Below are 21,655 nucleotides of genomic sequence, written 5' to 3' on the forward strand. Positions count from 1 at the left end.
TAAATAAAATAATTTATCATTATATTTCGATTTTTTTTATTACTTCCAATTACTCTTTTTTAAAACATAAAAAGAACAATATACTCCTATATATTAAAAATTAAACCACTCACAGATTCAATTTAGACTGAAAAGATAGATTTTGTATTATCATCATAATAAGTATTCCTGGTCTGAATAAAATCACTATTTGTTAACAGTTTACAGTACTTTGTAATATTTTAATGTTGCTTATATTTTTGGGTAAACAATTAAAAAGTTATTGTACTATTTTAAGATTACAGATAATGCTGTTCTGTGGATGAGTACTGTTTAAATTTCTGGCATTGTGTGAAAGTTTACAAATATTGTGTTATTAAAATGTGTTACTGTTTTAAGGGATATATTTTTTGTATCGTCATAAACATACATTGATGAAGAAGAATTCCTTGGTTGACTAAGATGTGGTTTACACGAAGGCCACAATGTTTAGTTAATTAAACTTACTCATTTTTTACTTAAAATTGGTTACAATTTATCAGTTGCTACGAGATTTTTGCTGGTTGTTTGCTATCAGATTGAATTTTACTAACGTTTGCTCCAATTCTTGCTAGTTGAAATATGTAACTAGTCAATGTTTTACAAATAAGTAAAGTACTTTCATAAAAACATAGAAATATTTATTGATTAATAATTATTTACAGAAAAAAAATATTATCAAGATATAATTTTTTATAAAATTAATAATTGCTGTTCATCAAAAACATAAAAGAAAATGTGAAAAATATAAAATGTATTGAAACGGGCTATGTAATAATAATTACTATGAACTAATAAATAAAACTGAAAGAAAAATGTCTATTTTTCAATTTATGAACCATAAAAAACACAGTTTAAACAGCAGAAGCTAAATAATATACTGAGCAGTTAGTACACACTCTGGGAATGTACTGAGTATACCTTTTTGCAAATATTGTGGTGAAACATGTAATGAACGATGTTTTTTTAGCTTATAGCTCTTTTGGTCTTATGGTAGGAATTGTAAAGGTGAAAATGAATTTTCTTTACATTTTAAGGTATGAGGAGTACGTAAATACCATTCACCTAAATTGTAGTTCCCTTATATAGTTGTTGGTATTTTAAATTGGCACAGAAGGTGATGTAACTTAAGAAAATCTTTTTTTAATTTTTTTTGTAACCTTACATTTGGTGAAAGTTTAAAGTTAAAATTTACTACTGGTTTTTAAAAGAAAAATCATAGGTAAGGCTGTCCACTAAAAAAAATATATGACTCATTTTACAAATTTTAATTTTACTAAAAAAATATTAGCAAAGGTTAAAAATTTCAAATCAAAAGAAAATAGGTGGATAAAATTACTTACAAGATGATCAAATTGCTCCTTCATTCTTTCTGTATGGCTTTTCCCCTTTTTTGTTCGTACTATTAAATAGATCTTTTTAAAATTTGGACATGATCTCATTAGTTTTTCTATGATGACCCCTCCCAAATATCCTGTACCCCCAGTAATTAATATGGTTTCTCCTTTATAAAACTGCTGTATTGGAGTCTCTGGTAAATCTGAGTACGTGATTTTAGACATTCCTAGAACAAAAAAAAATTAAAAGTTTTTATAAAAAGATTTACCAAAATTTAACAAATAAGTTATTATTATTTGTTAAAAATAATTTTTGCAAGTTTTGAAAGCTTTTTCAACTTCTTTTACGATCAAAGTCTTGGCCTTTGGACAAAAAATTCCTTCGACCTTACAGAAGCTAATATGGTTTTGTATCATCGCTTCACCTCTTCCAGAAAATTAATTATAATCCATCAAAAAATTTCTCTACGGTTTTATAAAAGCGATAGGGTTATAGTGAAGAAAGAACGGCGTGAATATTGCTGTCGAGATAATTTCAGAGTAAATCATGAGGTAAAAAAGAACTAGTAATTTATTTTTATTTACGTTCCATTATATTTGATACTTCTCTTCAGTTTTTAAAGAACGGATGAAACTGTCATTAAAAAAATAATCTGCGTAAGATCTGAAAAATGATTTGGCCAAAGTATAAAATCTTAAAAAGACGGCCAATCTAACAACGTTGAAAACCTTGTGTGAAAATAATTCACAATTCAGGTATTAAGTCAATCTACTTAATAAATATTTCGGCAAAAAAGTCCCGTAAGCATATCTTTCGAAAAATGCTTAAAAACATTTATTTTTTTAGACTCGTGTATGATGGAGTATCATTGAGACTCAATTTCCCAGATACGAATGTTGTGCGTAATTTTGATACACATTTCTAGAAGTTGCTATATAGCAGCGGATGAATTGTCACAGAGATTCATATAGAAGTTAAATTTTCTAACATGAACACTATTACTTTGTATCTATCTATTCGACACAAAAATAATTGAAAAACTGTCATTGTTTACATACAAATATTCGCATATACGAGGTCTGTTCAGAAAATAACCGAACTTTCTTTTTTAATCTTTCTTATTAATTTTACAGGTTATTGGCCCTTCTACCTTCAGAGTACCCCCCTCCCCTATTCACACACTTTTCCCAGCGGTGTTTCTACTTCGCAAATTAGTCCTGGATATCTTCATTTGAAATGACTTTTAAGGTTCGTGACGAATTTGCTTTAATATTGTCAATAGTCTCAAAAGGGCGTCCTTTCATCACCGATTTTAATTTCGGAAATAAGAAAAAAATCGCATGGAACCAGTTCTGGCGAGTAGGGAGGCTGAGTAAGGACAGTCAACTAATTTTTGGCACAAAGCTGAGTCTACGGGCGCATTGTCATAGTGAAAGAACCATGAGTTCTCATCGCAATTCCGGTCTCGTTTTGCGGATATTTTCACGTAAACGTTGCAAAACACCTTGATATTACGCACGGTTCACTGTTTTACCTTGAGAAAAGAATGTACGATTCCATTAAAATAAAAACAAAGAGCATCACTTTGACATTGGATCGAGACTTGACTTGCTTTCCTGGGGCGTGGAGATTCTTTGTCAATCGATTGTGATGATTGAACTTTTGACTCGATGTCGTAGCCGTAAACCCTGCTTCTTCTACCGTTATGATCCTTTGCATGAATGTTTCATCGTCTTTGGTTTGTTCAAGAGGTTGCCGACAAACGTCTACTCGATGATCTTTCTGCTGTTTGGTCATCAAACGAGGAACAAACTTTGCTAACTCCATGCATATTCAATTTTTCAGTCAAAATGTCGTGGCATGATCCAATCAAGATGCTAACCTCATATGCACGTTCTTTCACAGTCATCGTCAATTTGCACCCATCAGATTTGATTATCTGAACGTGGATGTATCAGTTGTTGAAGTCGAGGGTCATCTTCAATTGACTGATGACCACAATCGTGAAAACCACTCGTACCAACCTCAAAAATAGTTATTCGTTGTTGATACTTTTACTTTATTTAATAAATAGAAATATCATTATTTCTAACTTTTTAGTCTTATTATTTTTTGAAGTCGGCTTTTATTTTTTTATAAATTATTTTATTTCCCAATTTTTAGTGGTATCTAATCTCTCTCTCTCTCTCTTTCTCTATACATATATATGGGTTGGCCTACTAAACGCGCTGCTCAAATGAGACAGCAAAGGGAGAAAGGGAAAAATTGGAAATAGGGAAAAATCGAAAAAGGTAAAAGAGAAAAATGAAAAAAGGAGAAAGGGAAAGGTAATATGGTAAAAATGAAATGGGGGAGAGAGAAAAGGATGAAAAGAGAAAGGTTAAATTTTGTGAAGTTCCGTAATGTTCATTTCGTTAATGTTTTATCAAACTTTCAATTGTGTTCTTTTAATCTATATATATATATATACTCAAAGCTCGCAATAGCGAAGCATTGCCGGATCTGCTAGTTTTATATAAATATTAACTGTAACTATAATATTTTTATGGCGTTTTAGAGGAAAGTAGCCAAGGAAAAAAATATATATATATTTGTATAGGTGATCTACGCAAGGTGGCCGGCCACAATTTGAATCTCAGAGAAACTAAGTTTTATGAGAGACATTAAAAAGAAAACCTTCCCTACATTTTTCCCAGCAATAAAAATACAGTATTACCGTTTTTTAAATATTTGCTCTCTTTCTTATATGGCGGCTGTCTTCATAATTTCAAATAGAAACTTCATATTTTATTAAATTTTTAAGTAAAAAATAATATATTACTGTAAACGCACCTGTTAACGAAGCTACGGGCTGTTTATTATAAAATAAAATATGGCAGCCAACTTCATTATTTCAAATGGAACCACCATGTTTTTATTACAGTTTTGGGTATAAAATATCATTTTAAAAGATTTTTATTCTCGAGTATTTATCTCTGAATATAGCCGTTACTGAGCTGACAATTGTAAACTTACAAAAACAATAAACAAAATTTTAACGCTAAATATTTATCAGCAGTTTTTGTATTGTTGAAAAAATTGTGTACATCCATCACAACACATTGTCAATAAACAATTAAAGCCTTTACTGGAGAGCGAGTGCCTGCAGTTTTACTAATGGTAGCCGTTTTGAAAATGTGTTATATGTAATTGATATTAAAATTCTGTTGTAATTTTTCCTTCTCATAAATAAAAATAAAACCACACTTTTCAAGGTAAAAGTCTTTTAATGTTACCTTTACTTAATTTACCAATTAACTTAATTTTTGAAATTTGAAAACCAAACACGAATATATTAGGATTCCATTTTGCAAATGGCCAGTACTTTTAGTTTTACAATAGTCATACGGGCTGACAATAGCCATCAAAGATGTAGGCATTCGCTCTTCTGAAAACGTCATTAACAGCTTTCAACAATGTGTTTAATGGATGTTGTGCAAAATTTTTAACAATCTAGAAAAAAAGCTGATAATTATTTAGCATTAAAATTTTATGTATCGTTTTTGTAAATTTAAAATTATCAACCCGTAACTCCGTAATGGCCGCGTTTGTAGAAAAATACGAAAGAATAAAAATATCTTAAATTACTTTGTACCCAAAAATACAATAATGTTTTTATTAAAATGCAGTGAGGTTTCTATTTGAAATAATGAAGTTGACCAACATATTACAAAAAAATGAAGATTACAAAAATGGTAGTACTGTATTTTTAATGTATGGAAATCTAGGGAAAGTTTCTTAAAATTATATAAACTTTCTGAGATCCCAGTGGTAGCCAACTTGCGTTGATTATTCTATATATATATATATATATAAAATGAATGTTTGTCTGTATGTCCCATAGTTGTGTGCACGCCCAGGAAGGTTTCTGAATTAAGTTTAGTCCCGCTAGGTGGCGCTGGGATCGATATATTTCGAAAAATTGTATTTATGGTTTGATTTGGCTCATATTCAGAATATACATTAGATACGTAAAAAGAAAGATTTTTGCAAAAACTATACACGCTAGGTGGCGCCGGGGTGTTGAGATATTTACGAAATAAACAACAGACTTTCTTCTTCAATATATACGACTGTAAAAGTTAATGTTCGTATGTGTATTCGCTATAGATTAAAAAACCATTGGAACGATTTACGCGCGGGAAAAACGGTAAAAGTGAAAAAGGAGAAAATAAAATAGGGAAAATCAAAAAATCGGAAAAGGTAAACTGGTAAATAGGGAAAGGGATCTAGAGAAAGGGGAAAATGGAAAAACGGGATAAAATTGTATAAATAGGCATACAAGGAAGTCATGTAGTGTTCACATCAGTTTTGGTGAAACATCTGACTATGTAATATTAATTGAAAATTATAATTTAGTCTTATTATTTTTATTTATGCATTTGTTTCAGTCTACTTGATAATAAATGTCGTTATAAAACTTAGTAGTCTTCTCCCGTTTCGTTTTTTTTTCTAAATTTGTTGATGGTAACGCATAATAATTTAAAAAGCATAGTATTAGATAGATGTAAGACTTACATTTATTGAAAAAGTAATAAAAGGACTTTTACTCTATGTTAATATTTCAGGTAACATACATAAATATTTGATGTTAATAAAAAATAATATATTAGCAACTGTGTAACTGTCAACTTTATTAAAGAGTTGGAGGATCATATCTCATTTTCAAATGAAATAAGTTTAAATGAAGTGCAGCAAAAAATGTGTATATATAATTTAATAGACGTACAACAAAGTCGTGTGGTGTCCACATCAAATTTTTTTAGGTTTGAAATAAAATAACTTTGTTAAATGACTAATAAATTCGTAAATTTCATTATAAAAATTTGTTGAAATATTAATTCTGAGAAAATTTATATAATAAAGTCTATAAAAAATAAAATAAAAATCAATGTTTATTATGTAAAACAAAACAGAACAAACCGTAACAGAAAATTTGATATGAGTTTAAAAAAATGAAAAACAGTCTTTTTAGAGCAATAAATTTAGACCTTTGAATCATCCAACCCTTAAAACAATAATCTAAGGGAGTAAGTTATGATAATATAGGTTGCCAATTTATTACAATTTTATGACTACAATGAGTGCTATTGAAAATAATTTCGACGCATTCAATTAATGTTGTCAACCTAGCCTTTCAACGGTCTAAATTTATTGTACTTAAAAGAACCGTTTTTAATTTTTTACTTCCTAGTTCGACGTAAAGGAAGTATTGTAATAGCGAAAAAATTCGTTTTCCAGATTTCAACGGAAATATCCATTTTGACTAGTTTCGGCATGACGTCTGTACGTATGTACCTCGCATAACTCAAAAACGATTAGCCGTAGAATGTTGAAATTTTGTATTTAGGACTGTTGTTACATCTAGTTGTGCACCTCCCCTCTTGACTGCAATCGACATTTAGTATAATTGAATGTTATGTTGGTATTAACCATGTATATTATATCTGATTACGTAATATTAATTCAAAAATTATCATTTAGAATTGTATTATGTTTGGATTTTCTTAGCAATATCTCCTAAAAATTTTGTATATTTTTTTATCGTTTTATTTAATTATTTGACAAAACAATAAAATACAATGTCGTGTGGGAACTAACTGTACATTTTTGAATTGTATTCAATTTAAAGTGTTTTTTGGAAATTATTTTATTAATTACCGTTGACATTTGAATTCCTATAATATATATTTTTTTAAATATTTGTATTTACTAGAAAAATGATTTTCATTAATAATAAGAATGATTTGTAAATTATTAATTTCAAAATACTTACTTTATCCTTCAAATTTATATTTCTGTTTAAGGAAAATGTATGTATCTTTCAAATGACATCTTTTTCTTTTTGTTACGAGTAAGTGATTTTGGTCGTAGGAAAAGTATAGTACATAATTCGACTTGCAACACATATTACACATATTAGTAAATTTTTTCACTTGTGCGTAATATGCTTCTTATAACTCTTGTTACGTAATATACTGTTCTAGATCCAGTATTCTTCGTATCTTCGTGAGTTGCTGATTAACAAAAGTTTCAGATTTCTGGTGTGTTATATAAATAAAAGATAATAATAATTAAACTATTACGTTTAGTGAATTCCTGTATACCGGTTAAAAATGTTAATTTTGAACTTCCGGTATAAAATATTCAATTTTTATTATTGGATTATTCGACTAGAAGATAAATATAATGAGAAAGTAAATGTTGCAAATAAAGAAAGAATAAAAACATGAAGAGAAGATGATAAATATAAAGGGGAAGAAAATGTTAACTAAATTTTTGTTTTTATTTTTTGGTGGTTACATCATAATAATTTAAAAAACAGTATTAGATAGATATAAGGTTACATTTATTTAAAGGGTAATATTGAATTAATATTATTCTTATTAGTATGTTGAATTAATATTTGTATAAATATTTGATGTTAATAAAAACTAATATTTTAGCAAATATGTAAGTGTCCACTTTATTAAAGAATTGGAGGACCGTATCTCACTTTCAAATGAAATAAATTTAAATGTTGAGCAGCAAAAAATGTATGTATTTAATTTAATAGGCATACAAGGAAGTCGTTTGGTGACCACATCAATTTTTTTAAATTCATTTACATATATATACGAAATAACATTCGCAAGTCATTCATATTCAACGTCCAGCAAAAACTACAGAAGATAAATTGACGAAAATGTTTATACACGTTCTTCTTACGTAAGTGCACATGATTTATTGAAATTCCAAGTTTAAAGGATTAAAATCGAGTAAAAATGAAGGGTACCATTTTTTTTTGTAATTTCTCGGTAACAAATAAAGATAAGATATCAACTTGATTTTTGGTATGTATAATTTTCATGTCAGTATCCAAAAACCAGTTTCTACATGTGAAATTTCGAGTTTAAGGGGTTAAAATGGATTTTTGAATTTTTTTTAACCCGACTATTTTTCAAATTCTCTGTAATAAATGAAGATATCAACTTAATTTTTTGTGTGTGAAATCTTCATATGAATATCTACAAACCAGTTTTCTAAAATTCGACCTTGAGAGAGGTGAAAAAAGACTTTGAACTATGATTGCAAATTTTCATCATTTTCAACTATATTAAACGAGATATTCGGATCTGCAGATCCTCTTCAGTTAGTTATTTAAAAACCATTTTTGGATTTCTTTAAATTTCTATTTTTTAAGGGTATGACGGCGTACGGCGCGGCCGCTATTACTTTATGTACGAAGCGACTGGCTTTTATTAAATAAATATAAAATAAAATAAATTATAAAAAAAAAGTGAGAAAAGAAGCGCGGTCACCTCCTAGTGGTGTTTGTCGGGTAACGCTAATAAACGACAAAATACAGATTTACCCCTATAAAAGAACGGGTAAGCAACTACTATAATATTTAATTTTAAGATGGAGGTCGGCTATTTTAAAACTAGCATTCTTCAGATCACTCTCACTCAAAGTTTTGGATCCTGCACAACCAAACTGTTGTTCTGAAGGAATTATAATACACTGATATTTTTTATAAATTGGACAGACTTTGTGTTTAATGAACGCATGGGAACCCAGGGAGCAGAGTCCCCTGGCTAGAAGGGATGGGCTTGCTGCGCTCGCTCTGACCTGCTAAATATTCCCTGACCGCGACGGGAAACGCAAATAATCATATAAAAAAATCACGCACAAAAAATGGGCAAACAAGTTACTAAAAATTAGAGGGAACATTGCTTACAATGTGAAATTCAAACGTTACAATACGGTTATAAAACCTGAATGTTTTTATGCTGTAGAAACTTTAACATTAAATAATCGGTGAAGACTAGAGAATATTTTGAATAAGGCAAAAATAATTTTAAAAAAATATTAGACCCGAAAATAGTGAAAAATAATAATAATGTTTTATCGAGTAAATTTATAGAAAATTTAAAAACATAATCGGCTTGAAGTAGAAGATAATGTTTTACAGTCGCTTAAAGAGAGAATGAATAAAGGAAGATTTTCAACTTATTCATAATCTCTGAAATAAAAACAGTTTGCTTCTAGAGATAGGAAAGGATCGAAATAAGAGAAAAGATTTTTAAACGGAAATTTTCGAGAAAAAAGTACACGACTTTAAAAGAAAATATGACCGAAGAGGAATAAACAACGGAAGAGTCATAGAAGAACATAAAGAAAGATTAATAAAATGATGACTGAGATATTGAAGAAGAATTGTTCACGCGGTCCGATGATGGCCAGTTCGAAAAAAGAATGAAAAGTTTATTAACAAGATGGTACTTTTGACGCCCAGTAAAAAAATGTTAAATTTAACAAAGAACTGAATAACACTAATTTTTATTCCTTTGAAAGTGGTTTTATTTTTGAAAAATTTCAATAATTTAATTTAATTTTTTTTAGAACTGTTCTGTGTTCAAAAGAGATTAATTTAATAAATGATTTTCACATCTATTTTAGTTATACATGTTAATTAACATCGCTATTATTTTAACTAAATTATGTATGAAAATAAACATTTGACTTACTTTTTATCAATCTTTTAATATCAATATTGAAAACATTTAATAAAAAAAAGTTCGATTAAAAACGTTGTCGGTGTAGAGATGTGAACTGAGCAAGTGATTAAAGCAAACTGAAGCATAGAGCATATTAAATCTTGCAGATAAAATAAAGCAGTAGATATAATTTATAGAATTTAGTTAATAATGATTATCTGTTGCTTTTATCCTTGAACAATTCTATAAGCCCCGTGGCTAAGGTAAAAAAAAAATCACGAATTAAATTAAAAATGGCAGGTATATTATTACCATATTTTTTTATTTCAATTTACGTAAACATTTATCAAAAAATAGGAGTCTATTAGATGTAATAACATATAATCACAGTAGGAGTAATAATAAAAATATTTGTATGCAGAACTTCAATACCAACAAGGAAAATATTTTATTATTTCACCGAGTTATATTTCTTCCTTAACCTAAAATTTACTTTTTTTTTTTACTGAACGTTAAAATTAAAAGAATCCATCCTTCGCTCTTGTAGTGAAAGGTTGTATGTTTATTGTGCTCTGTGAATTGTGAGTGTGTTAGTGCAGCCCAGAGGGTCTACAGTTTATACCTGTTTCGCCGACCATGTGAACGGGTTCCGCTAGGACACCAGCCGGGCGGCCAGCTACCTGCATTCCAGGCCAGTCAGTTAAGATTAGGATAATCCTTTCTTTCAATAAATTTTAACATGTTTTTAACATGTAAAGTGAACTTTTAAAAGTCATTAGTATTCATTAGGTTAATAGCCTATTATTATAGGACTATTGTGATAATATTTAAAATAATTTTATTTTTACAGGAAAGATTAACTTTCCAATTTTATTTTATGTGTATTGTGTTTATTACAGGAAGTGTAGTTTACAAGCAGTGCATAATTAAGTTTAATTTTACAGCCTCCACACCGTTCTCCATCACCGGAATTGTCCGTCGGAGGAGAGGAAAGCGGGGCTGGCGCTAGAAAGCGCCAGAATCGCCGGGACTCCGTGCCTCCTATGGAGCCGGAGCCCGTAGCGGGCTGCAGCAGCCGCCACCCCGTAGGTTGATGATGGTGGCCCATCACAGCCTGCTACTGTTAGGCGGGAAAAAATCCCGCCGATAATGCTGGACTGCCCGAAGGGGTGGCCAGCATTATCGCGCGAAATCAAGTCAAGGATTGGGGTGCGCCTGGTTGCCAAAAGCACCGGGCTGTCGATAAGGCTGCAGCGAGGCAGACTACCGGGCGGTGCAGAGTTTTCTGCACTCAAAGGGAGTTGCCTTCCACTCCTTTCAGCTCCCGAAGGACAGGAAGCTGAAAGTAGTAATACGGGGAATCCCCTATGGGGCTACCCCGGAGGAGGTAAGGGAGGAACTGACCTCCCTTGGATTTGAGGTCACTTCGACGAAGAAGCTCCTCACCAGGAACGGTGGCCCTTAAGAGGACCCCTATGGCCCGTAAGACCTTAGCAGTATTTTTTACTGCAAGGTCGCAGTGACTGCTTTTGTGTAACGAGGGGGGCCGCCGCAGTGCCACAGATGCCAGAAATTTGGGCACTCGTTGAATTACTGCCAGAGAGCCGGCTAATTACAGGGGCTATTATAAGGAGCAGGTCAACAAGGTCAAAGGCATCAAAAAGCCCGCGACGGCCGCAGCTGGGCCCGCGTTGCCGGTGAGGGAAAAGCAGTCCCCAAACCGGAGGTGCCGGCACCTGTAGTGGAAAATGGGGAGGTACCCTCCCTAACACCCGCCAAGCCAAAACCGACGGCTACCACCAAAAAGGTGGTAAAACGTAAGGCTGCGGCCAAGCAGGCTGTCAAGAACACCGCGGCCCCTGAGGCCCCGCGCCCCACCAAAAGGCTCCTCCAGCGGCAAACCAAAACCGTCCACCCCGATGGAGAGTACCGGCATGGATTTCCTGTCACAAATGACATTCAGGGATGTCCTGCCGGATATTATGATGGTCTTCCCACGCCTGCTCCAGGAAAAATCTCTCGAGGACTGTATTCAGTCCTTAATAGAGTGCCTCATGACTATACTGTCTAGGTATGGTTAGGCCCACCCTCAGACTCTTGCAGCGGAACGCCAACTCAGTAGTAGGCCGGATGGAGGAACTATGCCGTCTGGCCGAGGATCTACTGGTAGACGTGATACTGTTGTCTGAGACGCGCTTGAACCCAAACAAGCAACTGACCCTTTGGAACTATTTCACATATAGGACGGATAGGCCAGTACGACCCGGACACCACACCGCCGGTGGAACCGCGGTTTTAGTCCATAGACGCCACATGCATACGCGCGTTGTTCTTCATACAAACGTGTGTGCATGTGAAGCATCTAGGCACGGTGTATCGGCTGGTTTCGGCTTATAGCAAGCCGAACGATGCGGTAACCGGCGTGGATGCCGTGCTGGAAAATTGAGATGGGCCCATGATACTCATGGGCGACCTCAATGCCAAGCACGTGTCATGGAACAGCAATCTGACAAGCGCGAATGGCAGATTGCTGTACGAAAGGGCGAGAGCCCGCCGCTTGGTCGTCGTAGGGCCTGAGGTGCCCACGTACGTGCATCGAACAGGCAGAGCGAGGCCTGACGTGCTGGATATCGCAGTCATGAAGGGGGTTACCCTCCCGTTCATGATTGAAACGATAGAAGACCTCAGCTCGGACCATTCCCTTGTCCTGTTGGAACTAGGACAGGCAGGGGGCGGCCGAGATCCCCCACCTATACCCCGAAGGTCAGTTAACTGGAAAAGGTTCTACGAGACCCTCCAACGGGAGTACAGGCCGGTGAATCCTGAGCTCCTGAACACCCCGGAGGAAATCGACGACACTGTCGGGCGCGTCAAGCCGTCAATGACCGAGGCCCTGGCAGGCAGTTCATCGGCCAAAACTCGAACAGTTGTTCGTAACGACCTCCCTCCTCATATCTCAGACGCCATAGCGGAGAAAACGACGACTGAGGAGGAGATATCGAATCACCCTGTCCCCCGCTGATAAACGGGCCTTTTATAATCAAACGGACAGGGTGAAACAACTGCTGACAAGCCATCGAGAGGATTCGTGGAACGAATACCTCGCCTCGATCTCTGACGACATCTCCTCGGTGTTCAGGTTGAACAGGAGACTGCGAGAAGGGAAGAAGCCTCGCCATCCGGTTGTGGGGCAGCGAGGTTTTCTTGCATATTCGGAGGCGGAGAGGGCCGAGGTTTTCGCCGACACCTTGGAGGAGCAATTTACTCCAAACCCCCCTCCCGCCACGAACGACGAGTACACAACCGAGGTGGAGTCCTTTCTTGTAGATTATTTCTCACAGGTGGAGGACGCCCCTCTAGAGATTGACCAAGTCACTGAGGCGGAAGTTTCCGCAGCCATTAAGGCGACAAGGCCCCGGGTGTCGACGGGATCAGCGCCCGTGCATTTCGGAACATACCGGCCTCCGTGATTACAACTATTTCGGTGATATTCACGTCCATTTTGTACGTTTGATATTTCCCGAATTGTTGGAAAACGGCCAAAGTCGTATGTTTACCCAAACCGGGGAAAAGTTTACTTTTCCCACGGAATTATAGGCCAATCTCCCTGTTACCGGTATTGTCCAAGTTGTTCGTGAGATTTTTCCTCGAAAAACTGAGGCGATACATCGAGGGAGAAGTGCGGCCGGAGCAATTTGGATTCAGGGAGGGTCACTCAACGACCCTCCAACTGGTAAAAATAATAGATGACCTTGTCGGAGGCCTGAACAGGAAAGCGGTGACTGCAGCCGTTTTTCTGGATGTGGCCAAGGCCTTTGACAAAGTTTGGCATAGCGGGCTGCTTTATAAACTAGCGCACTCGGCGATTCCATACCGCTATGTCAGACTGATGCGGTCATATTTGCTAGACCGACGTTTTGTCGTGCGCGTAGGGGAAACGATTTCCTCCACCAGAGAAATAGCCGCTGGGGTTCCCCAAGGAGCAGTGTTTTCTCCTTTCCTGTACACTTTGTACGTGAACGATATGCCGCTGTCTGAAGGGGTTAAAACGGCCCTTTATGCAGACGACACGGCATATTTCTACGAATCCGCAAATGTGGATTACGCGGTCCGGAGGCTCCAAAGGCAACTGGACTTAGTGGAACCGTGGCTCGATATGTGGAGAATCAGGGTCAACGGTTGCCGTGATGTTCACATACAAGACACGCAAACCGGCCAGGCAGCTGGAAATCTCAGGGGAGAAAATCCCTTTTGAGAAAACGGTTAAGTACCTGGGGGTGGTCTTGGACAGCCGGCTTACCTTCGGCGAACATGTAAATTATGCGACCCGGAGGGCTAAGGCCGCCAGAGCCTCACTATACCCAGTGCTGAACAGTGCCAGCCCGTACCCACTGGCAACTAAGTTACTTATTTTTCGGCTGTACGTACTGCCGATTCTGACATGCTTACCCGGCATGGGGGGCAGTGTTGAGCTCCTCGCTTCAAAAGAAGATTGAAGCCGTCTAAAACATTGCGTTGCGGACGATATTTGGAGCTCCGTGGTTCGTCAGGAACGCCACTCTCCGATCCGATATTGCAATCCGTGTCCGAGGTGGGGGTGGCGCAGGCGCGCAGACTGTTCGGGAGAGCGGCTGTGTCCGAACACAGTCATCTTCGGGACATCTGCCAAGAGAACCCAACCCCGACAGTTGTAAGGAAGCGGCCTCACGCCGTACTGGATGAACCACCGTGATGGTGCGGTGCGGGAGCCGAGAATCGACAAACCAGGCTTAGGGGCCTCCATATCGCATGAGCCACAAACGGAAAAACGCGTCAGAAACGTTTTCGGGGTCGCGAGTGAATGGTTTTCGAGTGTAATCTGTACAAGTCAGCGAGTTATACGGTCTCAGGACAACAAAATGCGGTAAGTTGTGGTCCTTTTTTTTTCAGACGCAACTTCCGCTCCGCAAACGTGGAACTACTCTTCCACAACAATATTGAGGGTAAGAGCAAAAACGCGTTTTTTTTATTTATTTTTTTTTTCGTGCGTGTGTTTTGTTTCTCTTGTTTCAGAAACGGGAGAGACGTGGGTGTGGAACGACTCGTCGTGCCGTCTTGGTCTCTGACCAAGCACTCACCGAAATAGAGAGGGAAACGGCCTTCCTTTAATCCTGTCATCCCAAAATAAAAATTCAGTTTTTATTTATGCAACTGTGTGAGTTGTTTTGGAACCCATCTTGCACAGACTTTATGAAACCCAAATCTGTTGTGAATGATTTCGTAGGCAGAACCGTGACTAATTTGCAGATGATGTATCACTTCATATTGATGAAGTGATACATCGTCTGCACGATGTGTCGAGTAACTATTGAGTTACTCGTCTGTCTTTACTTTTTCTTAGAGTAACAGACGAGTAACTCAATAGTTACTCGTCTGTCTAAGAAAACCATGTCACGTACACGCTCAATGTTTTCCTCATCTGTGGCGGTAAACGGTCGTTCGGCTTCTTCGTCGTGCGTAACACTTGTGCGACCATTTTTTAATTTTTCATTCGTAGACACTCCGTTGCGGCAACACACTGTTCCCGTACTGTACTGAAAGTCTTCGATGAATTTCGGCCCCTGATACACCTTCCGACCACAAAAAACGTATCTATGAACGTTGCTCTTCTTTGGTGCAAACAGAAAAAGCGGAGCAGCAATGGTTAACGGCAGGGCAGCGATAATGGAACTAAACTAGAAGCATCAAACCTGCACAGACATAACAACAATTAAACTACGCATGGGTCATCTACGAAACACGACAGTATTACTAACATAAACAAAAATATAACTAAATTCCGGATAATAATTGACTTACCCTCGTACAATATTTACAGGTTACAAACCGGTGATAACCACCAGTTCAACACGACCCACATTAATGCCCATTATCACTGCTTGTTTAATCACAATAAAACGTAAATTACACTATTCCAAGAAGTTATTTACGAGTACATAATAGTTCAGCCAACACAAATTCATATGACTGACGCAAAAAACTAAGATTACAGTTGATCCGGTATGAGTATTTTACATAATATTACAAGTCTGACCATATCACGGATAATCACAGACAAATACATCAAATATAAAACAACACAATAACAAATTAATAATATTTAAAGTTTAAAAAAAAAAATAGTAACTCGGCCTGACTGGGTCTCGAATTTGATCGCTCGGTTGAATCGGTATCTGGTACATTAGGCCTCATGGTTACACCGGTCTGCTAGACCGTACAAGCGAAATTCGTTCTATTTAAGTTGAGAAATTACATTAGTTTAGTTAGTGCCGACCGTTGCCGCCATTACTGCCACACCCACGCGAACTAAATAAGGTATGCGCGCGTGCTTTAGTTAGAATCATTGAATTAAATAAACGAAAAAATATATTTAAATAAAATGATAAATATTTTACATTAAGTTGTGTGTGTGTAAGCCGTGCATCAGCTTTTTTTTATTGCCACGAATTACTCGTACTTCAAAATGTATGTATAAAATTACATCAAATTAATTAATGTTAATAAATTTTACTAAAAAGATTAAATATATTGATAATCTACATAAAAATGTTATGTTATCTTTTAATATCGATTATTTGACAAATTTCGCTCTAAAATAATTTGGAAAATCAATCAATTTTAAACTTTTTCATAATTCTCAGTCATGTTGAAGTTCACTAGTGTTCGAAAATAGGGAAATAAAATGATTTTGATCAAAGATGATATTTAAGAAAGTAAAATAATTATATCTAGTAGTTGTATCTAAATAATGTGTAATAAGTAACAACATTTGGTGCTTTTTAATTCCTCGTACGAAGTAAAGGAAGTATTGTGATCGCGAAAAATGTCGGTTTTCAGATTTCAAGCCTACTTGTTTTTACCAAAGGAAGTAGAATGAGTTGGCTTAAAGTTAAAATAATGCGTTATGAGAAAGTAAGGCAAGGATGAATTTTTTCTTTTTTTAAATCTAAATTCAAACCTATGGTATAGAGTGTCCCTGCTGTTGTACAACCAAAAATGCCAGGATTATACAAATAACTTTTACTTACCAGTGAGGCAAATAAGAAGGATCTTTTTACAAGATTCATTTTACAAGATTGTAAGATGAATTGAAAGTTATTTCTCAAGAATATCACAGTTGGTACATGTATCTTCCTCCTGACAAGAAAAAAAGGCACTGCTCCTGAACCAGATTTACTCGGATTGCGAATAAAATTCCTTTAAGTAATTTTTTTTTAGATAAATTGATCTGGGCTTATAAAGTGTTCAATTATTTTCTTGGTATTCTTGGTAGGCGAAATTTCTTCTTTTTAAACAAACAAATTTGTCGATTTTTAAAAATTTATTTCTCAGATGAGACTTAATTACTGCTTCTTTAAAAGAAGCAGTAATAAAAAAGGGAGTCAGTAAATTTTATTCCATATCCCCGTTACCCTTTAATTTTTACATAGAACTAGCAGTTAATGATGTTGAAGAATAGTTTAGATTCGGAGCAACAGTGCTAGGTGAAAAGGTAAATACGTTGTGATTTGCTGATGATATAGTAATTCTGGTCGAGAGTAAAAAAGATTTAGAAGAAACAATGAATGGCATGGATGTATTTCTACACAAGAATTACCGCATAAAAATAAACAAGAACAAAATGAAAGCAATGAAATATAGTAGAAAAAAGTAGATAGTTTACATGAGTAAGAAAAGTCCGTACATTTGCTGCATATTATAATAGTAAGCTTTCTCTTCTGTAATGTAATGGCATTTTGCCGGCTTCAGAAAAACTAGTCGTTGCTAGTACGGAAAACAACTTTGGCACATCTGATTCCATTGTTATGTATGATGTCTAACATTCTTAGATGGAATTTTCTAGCAGATGAATTTGCAGTACCCCTGTAATTGAGCTTTACTTGAACCAATGCTTTATATAATCAAAGTAATGTCGAAACTCTCAAGCAATGATAAACCTTTAATACTGTTTAGTACTTTCTTGCACCTAACACTCAAATACTGTATGTGTAGTCTCCAGGTAAGTGATTTATTTAATAATAGACTTAATTACAAATTATCTTTGTACTGAATATAATAGTCAAAGCAGAACTATGATGAGGAATTCTCTTCCTACAGCAGTGTACACAGCACATTTCCTCTTGTGAAAATTTGAATCTGTTATTCTTTCTGACTTCAATGTATATGTTTATCATTCATTGCAATTCACACTTGCAGTGTTTTTAACAGCAATTAGGTTTTCCAATCTGATAGTTTCTTGTGTATGCTTTTTTCCTTTTTATTGCTTCACTTATTTCATTATTCTACCATTGAACAGGTGACTTCTTAATCTTCCCTGGATTTTCTGGGAATATACCTTGATGCCGAGTCAAATATAGCATTAGTTGTAGCATCAACCTCATTTTTGATAATTTCAGTTGTTTCAGGGGAGTTTCATATCGGCAGTAAAGCTTTTCCAATTTGCCTTATCAAACAACCATCATTTTGGGATGGAGTTGGTTTCCATTGAAGCATCAGTTATTTACACTGGAAAATTATCATTTTTAGAACTCTTTTAAAATCTTAAAACTGATAAATCTATATAGGACACCAATCTGCCTCTGGAATTAAAATAACTCCTTAGCCATTGTTTAATAAAACAGGAGAATTTAAAAGGAACGTTTCCAATTCTCTTCCTTAGGGGTCAATTTGATCCGACCACCAATTTTATTTGGTGGTTGGATTCATTAAATGACTCATTAACAGTACTGGTGGGAGAAGCTGAATAATTAAAGCGTTATGATATGACATCCTCCTTAAATTAAAATTCATTAAATATATGCTGCATACACTTCATTCTGACTGCGACTGCTTTATTTATTTATTTCAACTAGGGTGGTAGCCCTAGTCGAAATTAATATGGCTACTCCACTTCTAACCCTTGAATTTGGTGGTTCACCTTGCTGATAAATGTAAAAACTGGAATTTATATCTTGGGGAAGATGTGTTTTTTGCAGATATATACAAGTAGGGTTCACACATGTACCAAGCATAGGAGTTCAAGGATGTTTGACAAACATCTATTGATGTTTCTATGCAGAAACAACTCATTTATATTAGAAGGTTAATTTCTAGGTTTGACTTTTGGCCAACCCTTTTTTCCTTTCCACCAAGCTGCTTCATGTTCCAGAAATATGTCATCACCTGTGTTGCCCCAACCCCTGTGTTGGCGACCAAGGAATGAGTGGACAAAAAAGAGGATGGCTCAGTGTTCTTGTATAAACGCTGATTAGGAGTCAGAAACACCCATTAACTGGACAGGAACAGTGAGCAAAGCTGCAGCCCAGAGGAAAACCACCAGGAGTCACTGGTTATGGAGTCACTGAACAGGGGCCAGAACACCCTAGTTAGACAGAAACAGTAAGCAAAACAATCGAGGCAAATAAAGCTGCGGCCCAGGGATAGGCCCTGGGGAACCTTCAGTTAGCTCCTGGTTTTGCCTGCTTATAAAGATGTATGTAAAGCTATAATGCTGTATATAGCACCTGTCTGGAATGAGGTATAAATATTATAGGAATATTTTATTAAGAGCCCAGCATCTCATGTTATCTGTGATTTTTGGGTATAGGACTGTCTCATATAAGGCAATCCTTGTTATTTTTGGTGTTAAGCCCATTTATATCCTTGCAATTGAGCACCAATCACGTTATAATAACAAAAAGTTAGGCCAACTAACCTCTGGATGCATAAAAGAATTAGAGGATCAAAATTTTCCCATTTATGGTAGATCAGGTGGACTGAATTGTCTGATGGCCGTTACATACGGTATTTTCCTTAATGTGAAAAGTTTGTAGGTTGTAAGGATGATTTCCCCCATTCGGCATATTACACAGTATTTTTCAGGACATGTTGCTTTTAGAGACAAGTTGGCTCAACTTGGTTTGGCTAATTCAGCTTTATGTCTGGATGCAGAGTTTGTCATTGTCCTATATGTGTGCCCCCAGAAGGTAATAGAACATGGTTGCTGGCTTCCTAAGACCTTTAACCTACAGAAGGTAGCTGAAGAGGTTTGATGCTGTTATATACACATAGATAGAGTAGCAACCTGGTTGACTAGGAACCCACCTGGGTGCTTATTTTAGCGGTCTCATTTAACCCACTAGGTTAGTTTAGTGGAACTCATCACTAGTCAGCTGATGAAGTCAAGAATTCTAAGGTTCAAATCCTAGTGCAGTCAGTTACTTTTATATTGATTTAAATGCTAGATGGGTTGTCTTGATTTGTACTGGCAGTTGAAACAGTAGTATTAATGACAAGTATTGTGGGTGGGACATTGTTTGCAGTTATAATTTTATCTGTCACACAGACGTAACAGTGTGAACTAACAATGTTACTTTTAATGTGCTGAAGTTTGATTATAATTTTATCTGATGTCAGATAATATTGTAAAAATACTTTACAATATTTTTCATGTTTAAAATATTTTAACTGATTTTTACTTTTTTCTAGTCATTTATGTAACACACAACAATTCAGTCTTAGTCAGATTTAATTTCAAAATTGATAGTGTCGTGAACATTTTGTTTCTGATTATTATAATTATTTCAAAAATATTACCTAGAAGGTCTTATTTTTTATTACTTCTTATAAAGATGTGTTACCGAAGAGGTTAGTTAGGTTATAAACTAATTAAGAACTGAAATTTTATTTTAATTGACTGAGAACAGTAATAAAAAGTAGATCCCAAACTATATAAACTTATTCTACCAGAAATAATCACCTGTTATCTATACATTAACTGAGTGGGAAATGTACTTCTTAAATCATTTATTCTCTGTAACTCTTACAGAAGAGTTGTAATTATGTTGTTTTGAAGAGTTGTAATTACAACTAATTACAATTTGTAATTAGAATTACAATGGTTGTAATTATAATTTTTAATTAATTTTTTAACTATTTGTGTATTATAGACAAATTAGTTTTATTTATTGTGTTATAATTATCCATAATTATGACAAAACTGTAACCTTGTATATTAGGTGTTTCATCTTAACTCTGCCAGCAATCAGAAACCAAATCTAATACACTTCTTTATAACACTTAGTAACTTACTTTTATTCGATCTGGAACCGCAAATAAAAAACTTGTTTCTCTGAAAATTCCCAGAAACACCCGCTGCTGAGCATAAACCATCCCCTATTGTATTTTCATCTTGAAAAAACATTCATCTATTTCCACAATCAGACATTCCCACTTATTTATTACTGGATGTACAATTCCAGCCTCAGAGTAATTCGTTGGTTGTGTAAACTGTATACATTAAGTACTTCCTTTATTTACTTTTAAATTTTAATAAATTCATACTTTTGATTAAATACACATTTTAAATATGTTAAAAATGTTGTCTAGCTAGAAAAAATATAGACTTAGTGATGTTGTTTCTTGAACATTTTAAAGGAAAGTAAAATACATGCCATTAATAATTAAGATCAGCTGGTTCAATAAAAAGTAAGAAGATGATAGGAGATGTTTACATTAACATGCCCGCACACACATTCCTTATAAAATTTTACCAATCAGTTACAGTGCCTCTATCCACACCAAATTCTTCGTTACAGAACTTAAAACTGGTACATTCCTTATTCCATGCGTACAGGAAACAAACAACTTATAATTACAGTTGGCTGGATTGCAGCCACGTACTGTTCCATAAAACAAGCTGAACTGTGACAACTCGCCTTTGCACTAGTGATGAGCTGAAAAAAATCAAACGGTTTGATTAA

General features: G+C 35.2%; 1 protein-coding gene across 2 annotated transcripts in view; it reads right to left on the bottom strand.

The window, feature by feature from the left end:
* Positions 1–21,655, bottom strand: part of LOC142331316 (fatty acyl-CoA reductase wat-like) — a 150,933-nt gene that overhangs the window by 32,255 nt on the left and 97,023 nt on the right. The window contains exons 3-4 of one of the 2 annotated variants that reach the window (XM_075377135.1): positions 20,985–21,628; positions 1,362–1,582 (exon numbers count right to left, since the gene is read on the bottom strand). In XM_075377135.1, coding sequence (XP_075233250.1) covers positions 1,362–1,582; positions 20,985–21,096 — 333 coding nt within the window. In that variant the 5' untranslated portion in view covers positions 21,097–21,628. Of the gene's footprint in view, positions 1–1,361; positions 1,583–9,905; positions 10,000–20,984; positions 21,629–21,655 lie in introns of those variants that run through there. The other variant, XM_075377136.1, reaches the window with a different exon arrangement.

This window comes from Lycorma delicatula, chromosome 10 (assembly GCF_047948215.1).
Source record: "Lycorma delicatula isolate Av1 chromosome 10, ASM4794821v1, whole genome shotgun sequence".
Lineage (NCBI taxonomy): Eukaryota > Metazoa > Arthropoda > Insecta > Hemiptera > Fulgoridae > Lycorma > Lycorma delicatula.